Source organism: Vespa crabro, chromosome 2, assembly GCF_910589235.1.
Source record: "Vespa crabro chromosome 2, iyVesCrab1.2, whole genome shotgun sequence".
Classification (NCBI taxonomy): domain Eukaryota; kingdom Metazoa; phylum Arthropoda; class Insecta; order Hymenoptera; family Vespidae; genus Vespa; species Vespa crabro.
Genome location: NC_060956.1, coordinates 14,087,284 through 14,106,093, shown reverse-complemented (window position 1 = coordinate 14,106,093; position 18,810 = coordinate 14,087,284). Strand labels below are relative to the sequence as shown.

At 28.5% G+C, this 18,810-nt stretch overlaps 4 protein-coding genes and 1 long non-coding RNA gene across 15 annotated transcripts; 2 read left to right on the top strand and 3 right to left on the bottom strand.

Moving 5' to 3' along the window:
• Positions 1-80: 80 nt before the first annotated feature.
• On the bottom strand, positions 81-9,688 carry LOC124433014 (glutathione S-transferase theta-3-like). Of its 9 annotated transcripts, none has more exons than XM_046982496.1 (10): positions 9,562-9,688; positions 8,597-8,829; positions 8,386-8,536; positions 8,093-8,273; positions 7,825-7,965; positions 1,118-1,220; positions 896-1,019; positions 562-706; positions 376-504; positions 81-261 (listed from the first exon to the last, which is right to left on the bottom strand). In XM_046982496.1, the coding sequence occupies exons 2-10, from the start codon at positions 8,797-8,799 to the stop codon at positions 86-88; spliced, it is 1,353 nt and encodes a 450-aa protein (XP_046838452.1). In that variant the 5' UTR covers positions 8,800-8,829; positions 9,562-9,688; the 3' UTR covers positions 81-85. The 9 variants fall into 9 exon arrangements, 7 of the variants coding, with proteins under 7 accessions (XP_046838452.1, XP_046838455.1, XP_046838454.1 ...); XM_046982499.1 differs by having other exon boundaries at positions 562-664; XM_046982498.1 differs by lacking the exon at positions 9,562-9,688 and adding an exon at positions 9,296-9,430.
• LOC124433016 lies at positions 3,616-4,758 on the top strand. 3 transcript variants are annotated; one of them, XR_006944418.1, is made up of 3 exons: positions 3,616-3,751; positions 4,064-4,187; positions 4,355-4,758. It is a non-coding gene; the product is annotated as an uncharacterized LOC124433016 (long non-coding RNA). The 3 variants fall into 3 exon arrangements; XR_006944416.1 differs by having other exon boundaries at positions 4,064-4,758; XR_006944417.1 differs by having other exon boundaries at positions 3,648-3,751; positions 3,971-4,758.
• Positions 9,689-9,736: 48 nt separating the features above from the next.
• On the top strand, positions 9,737-10,538 carry LOC124433015 (M-phase phosphoprotein 6; the record flags this gene model as incomplete). The annotated part of the gene is made up of 3 exons (XM_046982505.1): positions 9,737-9,878; positions 10,059-10,159; positions 10,262-10,538. Coding segments are annotated over exons 1-3 (426 nt in total), but the record flags the coding sequence as incomplete, so codon positions are not given.
• A 284-nt stretch (positions 10,539-10,822) lies between these two features.
• LOC124422212 (EF-hand domain-containing family member B-like) lies at positions 10,823-14,861 on the bottom strand. Its single transcript, XM_046958342.1, is given in 8 exon segments — positions 10,823-11,073; positions 11,158-11,330; positions 11,418-11,610; positions 11,838-12,063; positions 12,151-12,324; positions 12,542-12,668; positions 12,901-13,094; positions 14,830-14,861. Coding segments are annotated over 8 exon segments (1,281 nt in total). The 3' UTR covers positions 10,823-10,911.
• A 446-nt stretch (positions 14,862-15,307) lies between these two features.
• LOC124422208 (zinc finger protein 570-like) lies at positions 15,308-17,723 on the bottom strand. The gene is made up of 3 exons (XM_046958338.1): positions 17,118-17,723; positions 16,317-16,892; positions 15,308-16,263 (listed from the first exon to the last, which is right to left on the bottom strand). The coding sequence occupies exons 1-3, from the start codon at positions 17,283-17,285 to the stop codon at positions 15,376-15,378; spliced, it is 1,632 nt and encodes a 543-aa protein (XP_046814294.1). The 5' UTR covers positions 17,286-17,723; the 3' UTR covers positions 15,308-15,375.
• Positions 17,724-18,810: the final 1,087 nt, after the last annotated feature.

Genomic DNA, 18,810 nt, shown 5'->3' with positions numbered 1-18,810 from the left:
GTTTTTATTCCTTTTCTTTATAAAATATATATTTATCAATTTTTGATATCCAAAAGTTGTTTTATGTGGATAGATCTTTAACAAGTTACGTAAAATGAATAAAGTGTACTCTTTTGATGCTTGCTGCAATTATACGTTCTTTAAAATGTGCACTTATGTTTAATGATATAATCGGTTCTGTATCTAATATTATTAGTCTTGCCAAAGTAGAATTCAAATCTAATATATTCCAATTTTCCACACAATATATACAAACATGACCTAAAAATATATATACGATTGGTATTATATAATATAATGAATTAAATATTTTTTTGTGAAAGAGAATAAAATATATAAAACATAGAAGCAAATACTATATACAATACAATTTACCTGAGTTTAAACCTAATACGAGAAGGTGTGCATAAACTAAGACAGCAGTGGGTGTTCCATGAAATATGGGAAGTATATTATGAAATTTCCACTTTCCACCATGAATAGAAAAACCTAAGTGTCCATGTTCTAAAATTAACAAAAAGTAAGATAATTGATATTTTTATTTATTTTTATCAAATTTACCTGTAATACATACTGCTATATTAGTAAACATATAATAATCACGGATATATAGTTTTGGTGGTTTTACAAATTCTGTGATAAATACTTCTTCACCTTCTGCCAACTGTACATTAATGAAATGTCCTTTCTTTGTATAAAAGGATATCTATATTTAAATTTATATTTAATACAATTCTTATTAAATCTAAATATAAAATATATTAACCAAAAATTAAAAATGTTTGAAAATATGCTGTAATATATACAAAAAAAAACATTCAAATTTATACATTAAATAATATATATATATAGATATTAGATATTTTAGATATTTTATTTTCGTAAAATTAGATACCTTATTACCATCTGCAGCACCAGCAACAATTTCATCAACAGGAAGTTCATACAATGTCCTGGGAACACATCCTTGGACAATTAATGTATTCTTTATGACAGTATAGCAATAACTTTGACTTGTACTGCGTGAAAATATAATGAAGCAAATAAGTGGAACAAATACTAACTTTCTCTATCTTTATAAATATTTGTGATATTATTAAATAATAAGCTTCTTTACCTGAGTAATTTTCCATGATCCTTTTTAATAAGTTCCTTAGATTCAAGATCCCAGAATTTGATATGACCATTTATACAAGAAGATACAAGAATAATTTTTCTACCTACAGAATGTTATATATTAAATGATTTCATACATAATTATGAATATGAAAAACTTTTTTACAATATAATACAATAGAGTTATATACTATTATATTAACATACTATTTTTCAAAAATTTAATTTTATATAAAAATTCCATATGATTTGCTACATATATTGGTTTATTATTTAAAGCATCAATATTGTAAAAATAAATATATCCTTTGGATGTACCTATAGCCAAAGTATTTTCTATAAAAAATAATTATTTATTAAAATAGTAAAAAAAATGGAATTGTTCCCAACATATGTATACATATACTATTTTACCCAATACTGCAGTACAGGTAATGATTTCTTGAAAATGATATTTTGGCAATGGATCTAAATTTTCAAGAAAAATATTATAATTCGTTAATTTCTTGCACTTAGTCCACCATTTATACATATTCATCCATATTTCTCCTTCTTTTTTTGCATTTTCCAAATCAACATATGATCTATTAGGATATAATGTTTCAAACAGTAAACTCCATGTATTTTGTGATATTTCTTCCTTACATTTTTTATACCAAAAGTTACGTTCCTAAAATAATCGACCTGACAAAAGTATCTATCTAATAGTATCTATTTAAAAATAGTATCACTTTTTACAGAAAAATAAATATTTACCTTTAAGATTTTATCAATAATTTCTCTCCAAGAATTACATACAACTTTTAATTTTGTAAGAGTTATTGTATCAACATATAAAAATATCTGTTCCCAGATCTCTATGGGTAAAGCCATCATTTCTCTATTTATATATATATATATATATATATATATATATATAAACCATTTACTATTAATTATATATATATTGCGTTCACGGAAAAAACGATCGGCATTTCATATGGTTCGGTCAAATCCCGCTCGACGGAACGCCCATTTTGCCCCCTCCATGTCATAAAATGGGTCCTGCAGGCTATCAGAACCGAATACAGCCGGAAAAGGACCCTGTGCACATAAGCTTTTACGCTTTATTTCGAACATTAGAGAGTTAATAGTTAGATACAACGGTACTTTGTTTTATGTATACGGCTCTGATTAGCGTACTCAAGTTCCTCCACCTGATCGTCACACTGTCCATCCAAACCGAATGGAACAAAATCGTTCTCTCCGTGAAGATAGTATAATAAATAATTTTAATATTTGGACATGTTATATTACAATAATTAAAAAGTTCACTAGTACATGTACAGCATTTTAGTTTATTTAGTTTTAGCAAAATTTATATTAAAATTACTATATAAAACAAAGGTAACCTATTATTTCTCTGAAATTGATATAAAAATAATATGTAAGTATACATTAGATGTACCGGAAAGTTCTGTCCGTTACAACAAGTTTCAACAAGTATGTGCATATTCATTTGACGCATATTTGCCTCTCTCTTTTTATCACTGAATGTATACATACTAGCGAATGAACTAAACGAAGATGATTCATGTTAGTATTGAGATCGTGTACCTATGGCTACTAATAAAGTTTATTTACGCCACTGTATTTTGTACGAATTCCAACAAGGAAGAAATGTTATAGAAGCGTGTAAAAATTTATTGGAAGTGTTTGGTGAAGGTACAATTTCTGATAGAACATGCAAAAGATGATTCGAAAATTTTGAAATAGGTGATTTCGATCTTTCTGATAAGCTACGCTCTAGGTGAACATCTTTGATCGACGATAATGATATTGTTAATATCATGTTAGAGCAAAATCCTTTTTTGACAACATCGGAGATTGCAGAAAGGTCTGATTCAACTCAACAAACTATTTCGAATCATATTCGGAAACTAGGATTGGTGTGGAAATATTTGAGATTGGTATCACATGAGTTAAATGAGAAGAATTTGAATGATTAAGTCATCATATGCACATTTCTGCTTGCACGGAACAAAATCGAACCCTTCTTAGATTAAATGATAACTGGGGATGAAAAGTGGATTACCTACGAGAACATCATAAGGAAAAGGGCCTATTGTGAACCCAGAAAACCTGCCTCCTCTATCTCCAAACCGAAGATAGTCTGAGAATGTTGTGTATATGGTGGGACATTTAAGGACCAATATATTTTGAGCTGTTGAAACCAAACGAAAAGCTAAATTCGGAGAGATACTGTTAGCAATTGGATAATTTAAAAACAGCATTCCAAGAAAAGAGGCCGGCGATGTTCAATAGGAAAGACATCATACTGCTTCATGTTAATGCCAGGCCACATACTGCTTTGGGGACTCATCAGAAACTCCTAGAGCTAGACTGGGAAATTCTGTTGCATCCACCATACTCCCCGGACCTAGCATCCTCCGATTATCACTTGTTTTTGTCCTTATAAAATTTTTTGTAGGGCCAAAAATTCAGAAACGAAGAATATATCAGACAAACACTAATTCAATTTTTCGCCTCTAGGGATAAGGTATTTTTTAAACATGGGATATACAAATTGCTATCACGCTGGCAAGAAGTCATAAATAATGATGGAAATTATATTATTCAATAAAGTTTATTCAAGGTATGAAAAATTTATTATTTTGTTTTATTCTAAAAACGGACAGAACTTTCGGATAGACCTAATATTAACTAATTATTATTTTTTTATCAAATAATCATTAAATCTTGATTGTAGTCATAAATTTATGTATTTTATATACATTTATCAGAATTCTAATATATTCAATCTATATGTGTAAATATTATTAGCAATATAAAGTGATAGTACTTTAATGTTTAGACAAAATTTGAATCAAAAGATTTTGAAAATACACTGAAATATGCAGTCATTCATTCGGTAATACTCAATATATCGCAAGTAATACTGAACTAGGTCTCATCACATGAAGATTGGTGCATCTGAAGACCTGCCAGCTATGACTCTAATCTAAAATAAGCGATATTGGAATGAAATGTTACTTACCGAAAATTCAGGTCCTAACACTAATTGGATGAGGGTAAGTCCTTACTTACGGATAGCTAGGTTGTCGCAACATCGGCAGCTTCATACATTATTTTTTGATACAATCGATCTCCTATTCAAAATTTTGAGCAATAAAACGAAGTCCACAGTAGGACTTTAAATCGTGCTCACGAGTGTTAAAATAATTTTCTACTTTAAAAGCCGCGTTCCCGGAATGATATGAGCTTATCGAGAATTCAGGATTCCAACGTTATCTAGTCGGTCTCGACCGCTTACGGATAACAGGACCGTCGCAACATCGATAGCTTCATGTACTATTTTTTAACAAGACCAATCTTCTAATCGAACTTTTAAATAATAAAACTAGTCTACGATGGAACTAATTCCGACGCGTACATGGATATTTTACTCATCCCGTCCATTGCGAAGAAAAGAAGAGAAAAGGAGAGAAACAGAAAGAAAGAAGGAGAAGAAAAAAAACTGAAAGAAACAAATCTGCCAAAAGGTTCTACCAAAAAAAAACCAGAATAATTAATCTAGAATAATTGGTTAAACCATTATACGCGTTTCAATAAATAGAGATGACTGTTTATTTGCCGAAAATATGAATATCGTCCTTATTAAGTATGTCCGGTCATGTTTTCTCCCGGCTTAGTTCGAACCATGCCCACTCATGTATCCTACCTAGCCTATTCGAAATATTTCATATATTTTATTACTTAATATATTCCGGAACTTATATCGAATTACTTCTATCAAAAATGAAAATTTCTTAAACCTTAATAGCATTCTTATAAACAATGTGGAAATGAAGAACATGATATATATGTATGTTTATTCTGTGCTCTAATGTTCTCCACATTTGCCATTTCTTATTCGTTTCGTAATTTTAAAAAATCCTAACTTAATGACTCTAATAGAACTTGAATTTATTCTTATTTTAATTATTTTATTTTATTTTCTTTTATTTTGTAGAAAAGAAAAAAATAGGGAAAGAAAAAAATATATATAAATGTATATATATATATAACTAATGAAAGATGAAATTTTGAATTTAATTTAATTTAACTGCAAAAGAATAAAAGAAAATGAAAAATTTTTTATCTTAATCTAAACTAAATATTTTTTTCCGTAACGCATGGTAAAGAACTTGGCATATAGCTTAGTGTGCTTATTTCAGCTCCATGTGCATTCTTATTCACTGCAGTTTCAGTGGTTCCCACAATTGCCCACAATCGAAATTTACTCGTGGTCATTTAACGCTCTTTTACTAATTAATTACAACCAATCACCCGTGATAATTCGAACCTTTAATCCTTAACATGATTGAGTGGTCGGAAGGACTTAAAAATTCTCTTACTACTTAAGAAGTTTAGCGATGGCTCCAAAACACTCGTCTGCGATTTAAATCGAAATTGAAGGTGGGGATGATTCGTAGGTGATTGAAAATGAAGTAGGCCGACATTGCTGTAGGTTGAGATTCTTTTGAATGATGCACTGATTTTAATAGGCAATAGTTATTTTTTAACGGACTTCTTAATGGACAGTTACTTCACGAAACTCTACTGTCTTTTAAATACATTCTGTGCGACTGTTAAAAGAGCAGAAAACTTTGCGAACGAACACTGATTCTAACGACTACATTGCACGCAGTCGATGCAAATTTACTTGTTTAAATCGAGAAACAAGAATGAACAAACTTCTGCTTCGCGATATTTTTATTTTAGCTTCTGAAACAAAAGTCCACGGTAATCTAAATTTTGAAATAGAAAAATAAAACAAAATAATTAATACCACTGTTACAATAAAAAACTGCTATATTGTTACAATTATTACAAAAATTTGTGATATAAAAATATATTTACTTTAGGATTTCGTTGATATTTGCAGAAAAAACATCTTGAGAGAGCTTCGATCTTTAGTCATTGAAATACAAAGAAAAACTGATCCGGTAATCGTTAGTTTGTCAAAAGTTTGTTTTTGTCGATATTTTATAAAGCCAACTTCCGTGAATTCAAAACTTAAGTTTAAGAGAAAATAAATTAAAATTATATTATGTTTAACGAATGTTTCAAGCTGTGTAACGTTTAAGTTAATTTACTATTGTTTAAATATTAATTTATTTAATACCGCCTACTTTTATGTTGTTTAAGTAAATCTAAAATTACTGAAAGTATTAATTTTTAAGTTTTCACGTTTTTAAGTTTTCACGTTTCGATGTTCATTTAAAATCCGAAAGAATACTGATCTAGTAAGCGTCAGTCAGTCACCACTCCAAATTTGTTAACATTACACGTAGCCAATGACTGCAAAATAAAGATTTTCAAGTATTGAAAATTTAAATTAAGATTATTTTAAGTTTTTCGCGTATTTCGAGCTATGAAATGTTTAAATAAATTTGCCATTGTTTAAATATTAGCTAGTAATACTTCGCGCACGTTTAAAATTTTTTAAACAATTTTAAAATGATTGAAAGTATGATCAATTATAATTTACCCGTTTGGAAAGAGACTGCTTCGATGTTTGCTCTTTAGAATCCAAAACGAAACTGTTTCGATAGGAGTCGAAACCAGCGAAAAGTTTGTCTTTGTTGACGAAACAGGCAATGACCATGCATTCAAATTGCATTCAAATTGCATTCAAATTTTAACTATATTTAAATATTAATTTAATTCTATTTTATATTTAACGGATGTTTCGAAGTATGAAATATTTAAATAAATCTGCTATTGTTTAAATATTGGTTTATTATACTCCATGTATATTATACATCTTTTAAATAATTGTGATATTATTTAAAAATTATATATTATTACTAATACCCATTAACATGAATTACTGAATATATATCTGCTTATTTTTACCATAGAATCATTAATTGAAAGATCGTTAAAATGTCTGATTGAATTACTGTGGCTTTTCGTTAGGAGTATTCGAAACGCATTTCTTTGCGTTTGAAATATTTCAGAAAATCTGAGCATTAATTCATGTATACAATAGTTTATTTCATGGTAATACATTAAAACCCATTTACAACAATTAAGCATTTATGTGAAAATCAGTGGTGAAGGTACGATATTCTTCTCTTTTGCTGCAAAATTCAAAGGTTGCCATTATACAAAATCTTTTTGCCAGGAGAAATGATGAAAACCGCATTTAAATTTTTCCAATATATAATATTTCCTTAGATAATAGGTTAACCAGAATTTTTGCTCCTCACTATATGTATCATTATAATGTATTTTGAATAATTCTCTCAAAGAAAAGAAACAGTGTATAAGAGAAAGTAATTCTTTTTTGAAAATACAAAAAAGAAACAATGTGCTTAACAATGCTCAACTTATATAAAGATAAATATCAATACACTCTAATCAATTATTATTATCGAAAATGAGCTTTTATATACTTCACCTATCAAAAATTATTTTAAATATAAATATAAATATATATATATATATATATATATATATATATATATATATTTATTTATTTATTTATATATATATAACCCTTGATCCTTATGTATCCATTTTCTTATTTTACTTACAATTAATGATTCAATATCCATAATTGGTATAATAATAATAATAATCATGATTATAAAAAATATAAAATTACAAAAACATTATGTTTTAATTCATATAATGTTTTCATATTTAATTATAGCTTACTGGCTGCTTGGTCCTGCTGCTTTATAAATTTATTCAATAGTTTGTGAGCTTCATCATAATAAGGTCTAGTTTCCTGTTGTACTCTTTCCATCCAAACATTAATACGAGGCCATTCTGCACGTAGATCATATCCAGTTAAACCTATAATTTAATATATAATATCTATTGTAATATACCTATTTTATATAATAGAATCATAATAATACAGATGTAAAAAAGTTGTATAACGAAAAATGTAAAAATATGGATTACTCATAAATAAACTCACGTATTTGCTCTAATTCACAAGCACCAAATATATCACTTATATTAATCTTATTGCCTGTAAGAAATAATTTATCCTTCAGCCAGATATTTTCTATTAAATCAAGACAACCTAACATTTGTGCTTTATACTTTTCTATTTGTTCAGGTTTAGCTGACTTTCCTGTTTGTAAAGGATTAAGAAACTATAACAAAAAAAACATAAAGAATAAAATTAGAAAAATATTAATTATATTATATTACGATGTTATTTAAAATTCCTCAAGAATTCTTATTTTAATTTATTGATACTATTACCGTTACTGCAAAATATGATGCACATTTTAATCTAGTATTTAAATGTTGCCATTCTAAATACTCATCAACTTTGGCTTGTTCTCTTGATGAAAAAGGATACCAATGTTGGGGTATTTTATATTCTCTACACAAATATCTTGCAATTGCAATGCTACAAAGATATTAGTCGTTAAATATTATCAAATAAAATAAATTATCCAATCGAACATACCTTTCTGTCAATTTAAAGTCATTGTGTTCTATAATTGGAACTTTTTTAAATGGATTAATGGCCTCAAATTCGGGAGTAGTATGCTCAAGTTTAATTATCTTTATCGGTTTCGCCTCAAAGGGTATATTGGCAATTTTTAGAAAAATATATAGTGCCCTTGATGGTTGTGAAAATAAATCATAATAGAACTTTAGAACGCTCATTATTGTTTACAATAATGTAAATTATTTTACCTGAAACAAACAATACGAAATAATTATGTATGTAATAAGATTATATTACCAATCCCCATAAATGAAAGTTTTCACCAATGAAGTGAAACAGAAAAGGTTACTTCGTCCGTTTTGCGCAAGATGTTCTGCGCAGATGGTTAAATATGAAACCGAATTATTCATTAGTTACTGACATTAAAGAGTAGGATAGTACAATTTATCTATCTTCATAAAAAAAAACTACAATACATTTGAATAAAAGAATAGAATCGTCTTAAATTTTTAAGAATATACTAAATTAATAAATTTCAGATTGCTTTAATCTCCAAATAGCGTGTTTTAGCATCCCCACTTTCTTTTATTAAGAGAATTATCAAAAATCCTCTAGCAGATAGAGAAAATGATTGTCTATACTATAATATTTTTTACATTTTCCCAATCTAATTGGCAATATAATTGACGTTAACGTGTTAGATATATGGCTTACCGCAAATATAGTTTTGTATATCAGTTTTACCATGTCGACTTTAATTTGTTAATAAAATTACGTAATATATATAGAGAAAAATTATTATGTTCTAAAACATTTGAGAACACAATTATTACAAGAACCTTTGACCCCACTATACATGTATCAAGATTAAACAAATTAAAGGAATTAATACTTAAAAGAAAAAACTAGCTTTGTGAAGATGTTTATTGAAAAGAAACTGTTATGGAACAAATCGAATTCCGTGTTATAAATTTACTTACGTTTTATATGGTGAATCCGGTTTAATACATAGAAAGAAAAAGAAAAAAATTTTGGAATACTGAAAAATAAGGTACTTGCAAAAACATTGCACTTGCGACTATCAAGAATATTATTATAGAGATTTCATTGTTATAAAGTTTGCTATTAAACCAGTTATTTTTTTGAGAATTGTGTAGTAAGTCCTTGTAAATATATATTCGTAAAAAGAGAGGTTAATATCACAACAATTAAGTAATTCAAGTAACAAGGTGTTTTTCAAACAATAACAATGAATCCAACTAAATCAAAATTATCAAAGAGTATTTTACAAATGAAGGTATATTAAATTTTGTTTATGATTTTAATTTTATATTCAAATGTAGTGTATAATGACAGTGAAATAATCTTGCATGTGCTATTTGTTGAAAACGATGCAGTATTATTTAATAATATTGTGTTTTACGATAATATGATGTGTTTTACGTATATTTATATTTATATAAGAAAATATTTATAGTTTATGAAGAGGACAAAAGAAAAAGTTGAAAAACAGATGATAGAGAAAGAAGGAGAAGAATATTTCAGTGGTCAACTCTCAATTCAGATGAAAAATGAATCGTATACATTTTTTAATATATTCTAATATAACTTTTCTATTCAAATTTACACAAATGCTTATTTTAAGGTGATTATATACATATAAAACATATTCTATTTCAGAGAGAAATTTATCATTGAGCCCAGTTACGTGTTTTGTGAAAAATTGATTGATGGTAGACTGAGTTTCCAGGGTATGAATCCTGAATTAGAAAAATTGTTAGAAATAGAAAATGTTGATAAGCAGATAGAATTGGAGAAAAAACAAGAAGCAGATGTAACAGATGAACAAATGGTAAAACAATGGATAAATCTTAGAAAAAAGAAGAACAAATTTAAAAGAACAAAAAAAATAAAAAATAATATTAATCAACCTTTGAATAAAAAACCAAAATTTTTAAAACCAATTGATTAATATTAAAAAATTTATAGAGGTGTATGTACACAATATTTCTTTTTAAAACTCGTATATATATGTATATATATTTAAATTTAGATTACTTAAATTAAATAGATTTTGTAATGACTACATTTAATTGTATTAATATATATAAATATATAGAATAAATATCATATAATTGCATAGATTTACATATTTTAATATCAAAGATATGTTTGAATAACCTAGTAAAATATTGTAAAATTTATAGAACATTATCTAAGTTTGAAATTTATTAAATTTTTTCTACCCAAGTTTTTTGTAATTTTATTTTCTACAAGTATTTTATTTATTGTTATTATTAATATATTTGATATTTTATATTTTTATGAGTTCAATTTGTAGATACATCTAACAAAGAATTAAATGTATCAACACATACACCCTCAGCACCGTCTTTTTGATTTGCTTTGTCCCAGAGTATATCAAAAGTGTTATCAGGAAATGTAATTCCAATATTTTCAAATATACTTCGTATTTCATGTTTACTTCGAAGCTATAAATATTTGGGTTCCATAATATGAATAATTTTATATTAACGAACATAATAGTTTTAAGTTTATAATTTAATGATCAATACCTTGAAAAAATCTATATGATCCAAGCCATATTTTGTAAAAATATTGGGAAAAATTAAAGCATAAGCATTATCAATCTTTGCATACGATTTTTCATTACAAAAATGATATTTAGATGGAGTTATGTAAGATTTATTTTCATTTTCATGTAGAGATGATATATCTTCTTTACTTTCTGAAATATATTATTATTTCTATTAATGGAATAACTATTCAAAACTAATATTACATACACAAATCTTATAAAAAGAAATATTAGTACTTTTTGTTATCGGCAATGTGGGAAATGGACATTTCCAGTTTAGAAGATTCACTACATCATTATAAAAAATTTTTCCATTTTGTCGTAATTCTAAAAGATCTAACAATGCTTCAAATAGTCGTCTTTCGGGATGGATATTATAGTTTCCTAAAATTGTAAATACATCTTCTTCTGTTAGGATACCAGTATGTTCCTGAAAATAACAGTAGAGGTTGACATAAAAATTTCTCTTATTTCTATTGTGGCGAAAAGAAATTTCTTAATTTAAATGTAGAAGGTATAGAGAAAAAAAAAGAAGGTGAATATGTATATTAAAAAATATCCCTGAAAAAATGTTCCTGAAAATACATTAAAAAATATTTAAATGTATATACTGTTTATTCTATTATTAATTATAAGTAATTGTGTAAATATCATTACCTTGTCCAAAGAAGCCAAATTTTCATAAATATCGAAGTAATCGATATATGGAATACGTTTTTTAAGATTATTACGTAAGCTACGCAGATATTGTAAATATTTCCATTTGAAGAGTAACGTTTTGTCTATAGGTGATTCTTGTAGTGAATCAGCTACTGAATCTGTTTGTTTTGCCGAGGGTTTACCATATATAGTTGATGGAGATAAACATTTTTTTGTCGGATTTCTTCAGAAATTTCAATGATTTCTTTTGTTGACTTTATATTATATTCGATTATTAATTTTACTATAATAATTACATTATTTACATTACTTTATTTGTCCAAGAAGAAGTTGTGTGTCTTTTAAGAAATCTGCTTGAATACAATTGACTAACGTAGTAGCATTATAATCTTTGCCTTGTATAATCTTTTTAATTCGAGATCCTTCTACATCAGCATTATTCTTTTTTCCGAAATATGTATATTTGTTAAAGTGACAATTATAACTATGTGAATAGAATTACTTTTATTAATTTTGATTAAGACGTTAATCAAAATATAATATGCTACGCGAAAGTATTTCTATAGTTTTAAGTGAAATAGATAATTTTTTTATTGCATAAAGTAATTTACTATATTTTTCAAAAATGGCAGAGTTTTAATTGTTTGACTTTAAAGAATGTGCATGTACTTTCACGAATTATAAATATACAAATATATTACTTTCTAGTAATTTGTGTTCCTTCATCTTCTTGACTTATTTCTTTAAATCTACAGAAATTAACATCTGTGCGCATTATTGGTTTTATGTCAATTTTGGGAGGATTAATTAAATCCGCCATTGTTGCCTCTAGTAAACAAATGCTCATGTATGTATATACACATATAAGTATATTTTTCTTATATTTGTTTTTAAAACGACCCTAAATTAGATCTAAATTAGAATTAAAAAATTTTTTTTTCTATTCTAAGAATATGTGTTTAATCAAATTGCGGTTAAAGATAAATAGAATTAATTTGGAATCGTTTTTGAAAGCACAAAATTGATTATAAAAGTATATTTTTTATATATAAGGCCATACTAGATTTAAATTTTTTTCCGAAAGTTGTTTTTAGGGGATCCATACCGATTGGTAAATACGGTACTAAATAATGAGTTTTTCCAACTTCTTTATTCCAATAACTTTTCATTACAGTATTTTTCAATTCCCAAACGAGTGTTTGAAATGGTGTTAATAATTGATATTGCAAACATTCTTTTACCTATAAAATAACACTTTAATTACTTTGTTCTTTACAAATTTATCCTAACCTAACCGTATATAATCGCATGTGGTCAATATTCGATAATGTAATTTATTATATGGTTTCAGTTACAGTTAGAGGCATTCACTTCTGCTTGATACTCGAATTTTAATCTTAACAAAGTTAGATTATAGAGAATTATAATATTTTGTAATAATAACAATTATTTTTACATACGGTCGAATTAGAGTCCGAATTTTTATTATATTTTGAATTAAGTTTTTCAGATAAAATATGAAACGAATTTGTGTTCGAGTTTGCCATTATTTTAATTATTTCTAAGACAGTAAATAACGAATAAATAAAATATTGATGTATGTTCACAGTAGCTAGTTAATACGTGTTCGTAAGTTCAACATTTTATTAAAACAAAAGAAAAAACATTGGTATAAAAAGACGTCTATTATTCTTTTATCCATCTATTATTCTGAAAACAGATGTAATTAGAACTATACTACAATAATATATATATATATTTTTTATATAACGTTTTATACATATATATATATATATATATATATATATATATATATATATATATAATATAATTTATCTATCTAATATTTTATCTGCAATATATATAATGGAAATTATAGGTATTATGTATATATGTATTATATATCGAAAATTAGATCAAGGATTTTGATTTGTACTAAACAAGTGGAATATAAAATATGTTCTGAGATAATTTTGAGATCAGCTTGTCATATTGCAGTGTATTAGTTCGCTAACAAATTATTCCAATTACGATACGATTCCAATTCTTAATTAGAATAATATATGATTATGTAAATTTTTAGTAAAAGTAATCAGAGATAGATACGTTGTATACCTGCACTGATGATAGTAAAAAAAAGATATAAAAAGAATCACGCGTATGCATTGGAAATAAGAAAGTAAATAACGAAACCGGTTTTTTTTCGGTGAGTGATGAAGGCCACATGTAAAACATCAACTGATCGAAGGACGAATTTAGTTTTATTTTCTTTTATTTCTGTTTCTTTTTATTTTATTTACGTCAATAGTTTTAATCGACTTCGGTCTATATCACGCAATGCATTTGTTATATAATAATACATTTGTGGAAAAAGAAAAATGAAAGAAATTCATAGAAGCAAAAATAATTTAATATCAAAGGACGCAAAAGGATGCTTTCGGTCAAATTTCTTCGTATACTTATACATATTATATTTATGTACATACGTATATGTATATGTATACGTATGTTCAACCGCTTCATTTGAAGCTCACTCCTCTCGTGTCACTTAATTATCGCTCGCAATTAAGCGTTTGTTTTATTGAATTCGGAGATATGTGTGCTCACAAAGCAAGAAAGATCATGAGAAAGATCAGCTACACGTTCGGACTGGATTAACGTCGCTCGAGTATACAGTTAAAAATATATACCACTGGCTTAATCACGAGACTACATAATTGCGTTGTCAAGCTAACACTCAACAATAATAACATAACAGATTCAGCTCCGTTTTCTCTTTAACCGAGAATCTTCTTTCTCCTTCTTTCTCATTCTTCTTTTTTGTACATATACGAATATCTTCCTTTCCTCTTCCCGTGCATCTTTTTCTAGGGATAATACTTTCCACATAGAAAGATTACAAGATAAAAATGAATAGATGGTCATTTAACCGTCTGGAAGATCAAGTCAGAGCAATACTAATTTTAACATTAAATTATTCGTTAGTTACTTTGATATAAACGTTTGAATTTTTTGATTCATGATGGGTTCATGCAAACAAAGTTCATTTTAGAAAAATATGACGAAATATGAGCTTTGACTTTAAATATTTATATTCAAATCGAGATTCCTTTCTAGAATCTTCATTCATTATCTTTATCTCTCTGCCTCTCTCTTGATATCTCTTTCTGAGATTATCCTTATTCACGAGTTAAGAATAAAGATTTAAAGATAAAAGCATAAGGCGAATGGACGGTCGTTTAAGAGTCTAGAAGATTAAGGAGATAATTATGAGATTTCCTTGCCATGGGAAAGGTCATGTACCGTGTTTGATGTGATTCCGAGTCATGCTACTCTCTTTTTGTTAATAAAAATATATTTTCACGATAAATATCGCGTTTCGATTTATTGGAAAAAGGGTTTAGTGGAATAATAAAAATGAAAAAACGTACAATATATATAGATAAAAAAATTGTTTTAGTCTTGTTCGTAAGTTATACAATTGATTTCGAAATGTTTACATTTGCTTTTTATAAAGCATAGATTATTTTGTCGATTAGAGTTTCATCTTCCTCGAATTATCAATCAGAATTATGGAATTTGTTTCGTACGTACATTTCTTAAAATGTGTTCTCATATTGCTACTTTGGGAAAAATTGAGACCACATTTGGAACATGAATAAGGTTTGGATCCAGTATGAGAGTTGAGGTGAGTCTTTAAATGGTGCTTCTTCGTGAAGGCCTTGGAACAGAGATTACATTGATAAGGCTTCAACCCAGAATGAAGCTTCGTGTGAAGCGTCATGTTCGATCTATCCGCAAAAGCCTTCTGACAGATGTGACATCGATAGGGTCGTTCACCAGAATGGGTCCTGAGATGCTGTTTAAGAAGCATTTTCCGCGAGAAAGCTTTACCACATTGTTCGCAACTGTGTGGCTTCAAACCGGTGTGTATCTTAGCATGCATATTATAAGCCACTCGCTGATTGAAACTCTTGCCGCATACGAGACAAGCGTATTCCTTACGATTACGATGGATCTTCATGTGCGAGCTAAGGTAACCACGATCGTTGAAGTATTTCCCGCATTCCGGGCAACTCGCCGCGAATTCTCGTGTACCTTCGTGCATGCTACGATGGTACTTGTAATTGCGCAACTGCGAAAATTCTTTCCCACAATCGGCACAACGAAATGGTTTCTCTTTTTTCGTCTCTTCTTTTTCGTTCCTTCGAAGATCCTTACGAGGATCTTCGAGATTTTCTCTTTCAGATTTTCTCCCTGATGTCTTCTCTTCTCGAACCTCTTTGGATAGGTACGTCGTATCGATGGAATCGACGATACTTTCGAAAGAAGAATGTTGCTTGGTAGAATCGTCGTATTGAACACCATACGAAGTTACGCTGATTATATCTTCTTTCAACTTGTCCGTTAGTTTATCGGTATTCTGCAATAGTCATTGATAAATAAGGAATGAAGATGTAAGTAAAGGATACTTACGAGACCATTCGTCAGATTCGATCGAACTTTTGGCGAATGATGAAGTTTGACGATTTGACGCCAAGGTGATGCCGTCACACAATTCGCTACGTGGCGACGACGTCGATCGGTTTTCCACCATCTTTCCTCGGAGTAAACTATATCCTTGTTTATCCATGGGTAATCTACTTTGTTAGATGATTCCAATTTGTCTGAATATTTCAGTGACGTCAATTGTGTCTCCCAAGAGTCCTCTGTTCGAAATTTAAGCGATTCTAGAGGATGTTCAGTGACTCTACTTAAGTCCAAAGACACTTCATACGGTGGGTGACTTGGGCCAACCTTGAAATCGAAGGTATACGATGTATTCTCTCGATCAAATGTATTGCAGATGATCGCAGCAGGCAGGGGTGGAAGACATATGTGTAAGACTGTAGCTGTTCGTAGAAATGCATTCAATCTTGCTCGTGATACTTTCGTACTACCGGTATAGATAAAATCGAGGATTGCCGATAATTCCGTTGATTCGATCTCTGCTAATACGATGGTTATAGGTTCTCGATGATTCGACGATTTGTTATCAGCCTCCAAAATTTTCTGTGGTGAATACAAAGAAAGAAATATAATACTAGGTCATACCACTTTTTTTCTTTACGTATTTTTTTTCTTTTTCTTTTTTTTTTTTTGAATAGTACTTGAAAATTGAAATAATAATCAGGGCATCCAAAAATTTTAATGATCTCTGCCGATGCGAATGTGTGAGAATTATGTAACGCGATTTAATGAAGTAACAAAAAGATTGACAAGAAAAAAAGAACGAACCTGTAGGTAAGGACTAGCAGCTGAAAGAACGAGTCGATGCGTCAAAAACCTTTCACCACCGAAGCAACAAAGAACGACATCCGCGCATGTTCGGGATGGCGTTGTTCCTTTTAGAAAATTTTCTATATCCGGCGACGTTTTTCCATAAAGACATATAGTTTCTCCCATGATTTATTAATTTATTACAATCAATATATATATGTAATGTATGGTATATATAATGAAATTATATTGAAAAATATATATTATATTTTCTCAAAAAAATCAACTTCTTCTTTCTACTTTTAATCTTTAGTTTCCTGCATTTCTAATAACTCTATTGCACGTTGATTTCATTGATGATCTTTTATAACAATGCTCTTACCGGTCGATGATCGATTCTTATCTTCGATTCACTTTTAATACTTCTCAATGAAATAATACTCCTTTATAGATAATATAATTAACACGATCAGCTGAGTTTTACTTTTATATTATATGATTTTATTATTTCCATTTTTTTTCTTTTCACATATTTACGCTGTTTCACGGTACATGAACGATCGATGGTGATCGTATCGCACGATCGACGAACATTCGAAAGACTTTGACCGTCCGTGGAGACTATCTTTTCTCCATATGATCTTTTCTGAATGAAGCGAGAAGACGAGGTGTGACTTGTCTCCTACCATGCTTACCTTACCCTCTCCCATTCTCTTTACAACCCTTCCTAGTGGTAATTCGTGACTTTGAAATAAAGAACATTTCAAAAAATGACTTTCTCCAAAAAGAAAAAGAAAGAAAAGAAAAAAGAAAGAGAAAAAAATTTTATATCTCCCATCAATCTTCTTTTCGTTAAATTTAATAACATACGTTTCAATTCTTATCTTCAAAATAGTATCGTATTTCAATCTTTTATTTTTAACAATATAGAATCAATCGTTTGTTTATTTATAACCTCTTGTATATGTTGTAAGTGTAACCAAAGGACGAATTTTTAGGTCGAGACGGGGGTGTATTCTTAATTTAATATTTAAACATTTTTCGAAAGTAAAAAAAATTGAAACGAAATTATTATGGTTCTTAGCGGTATCGACGCTAAAATAAAAGCTTGGACGCCTCCGACATCTTACAAATTTCAAGATAACATCATCTCTTCAGATCATACAACAAAGAAGGTGTTTATACCGTCTTATGAAAAGTACGTATGTATTCGTATCGTGTCCTCGAAATTATCTACAATGTATTCCTTCGTAAGGATACACAGCATGCATATTTATGTATAATTATTTATAATTGTGTTGAGCAAGAACGAAATGTGACACAACGCTCGAACGCTTATGCAAATTCATCTTGATGATCTTGATTTCAAAACCACGCCCGAAAGAAATATATAATTAGATTACATTTTCGTAGAGAGAGACGCCCGTGCATCGAGTTACTATTGTCGAATGAATATCAGCGAATTTGGTGGAAAGAAAAGAAAGTTTGGGAGAAGGCAGTTATTCCAAAGGCGAGCACGAATAAATTATTACTACGAATGGTATGAGTGTATGTTTTCCAAATTAATTTAATTGATATCATAGGGTTAAGTTCGAAATTAAATATTTTCTAGATAATTAAAAAGAAGAGAAAAAAAGAATAATTATCCGCCTACCTTTCTGATGTTTAAATTGACAAAGAAACAGAAAAAGAGAGAAAATTTGGATTTAGA

What these genes read in the sequence shown, in the direction of transcription:
- LOC124433014 (XM_046982496.1), bottom strand. Translation starts at nt 8,799, where the DNA reads ATGAGCGTTCTAAAGTTCTATTATGATTTATTTTCACAACCATCAAGG. An exon ending in TTGTGAATTAGAGCAAATAC is followed by an intron (nt 7,966 to 8,092) that starts GTGAGTTTATTT and finishes ATTAAATTATAG; the next exon opens with GTTTAACTGGATATGATCTA. An exon ending in TATAGCAGTATGTATTACAG is followed by an intron (nt 505 to 561) that starts GTAAATTTGATA and finishes TGTTAATTTTAG; the next exon opens with AACATGGACACTTAGGTTTT.
- LOC124422208 (XM_046958338.1), bottom strand. Translation starts at nt 17,285, where the DNA reads ATGGGAGAAACTATATGTCTTTATGGAAAAACGTCGCCGGATATAGAA. An exon ending in CTGCTAGTCCTTACCTACAG is followed by an intron (nt 16,893 to 17,117) that starts GTTCGTTCTTTT and finishes TATTCACCACAG; the next exon opens with AAAATTTTGGAGGCTGATAA. An exon ending in CGAATCTGACGAATGGTCTC is followed by an intron (nt 16,264 to 16,316) that starts GTAAGTATCCTT and finishes TGACTATTGCAG; the next exon opens with AATACCGATAAACTAACGGA.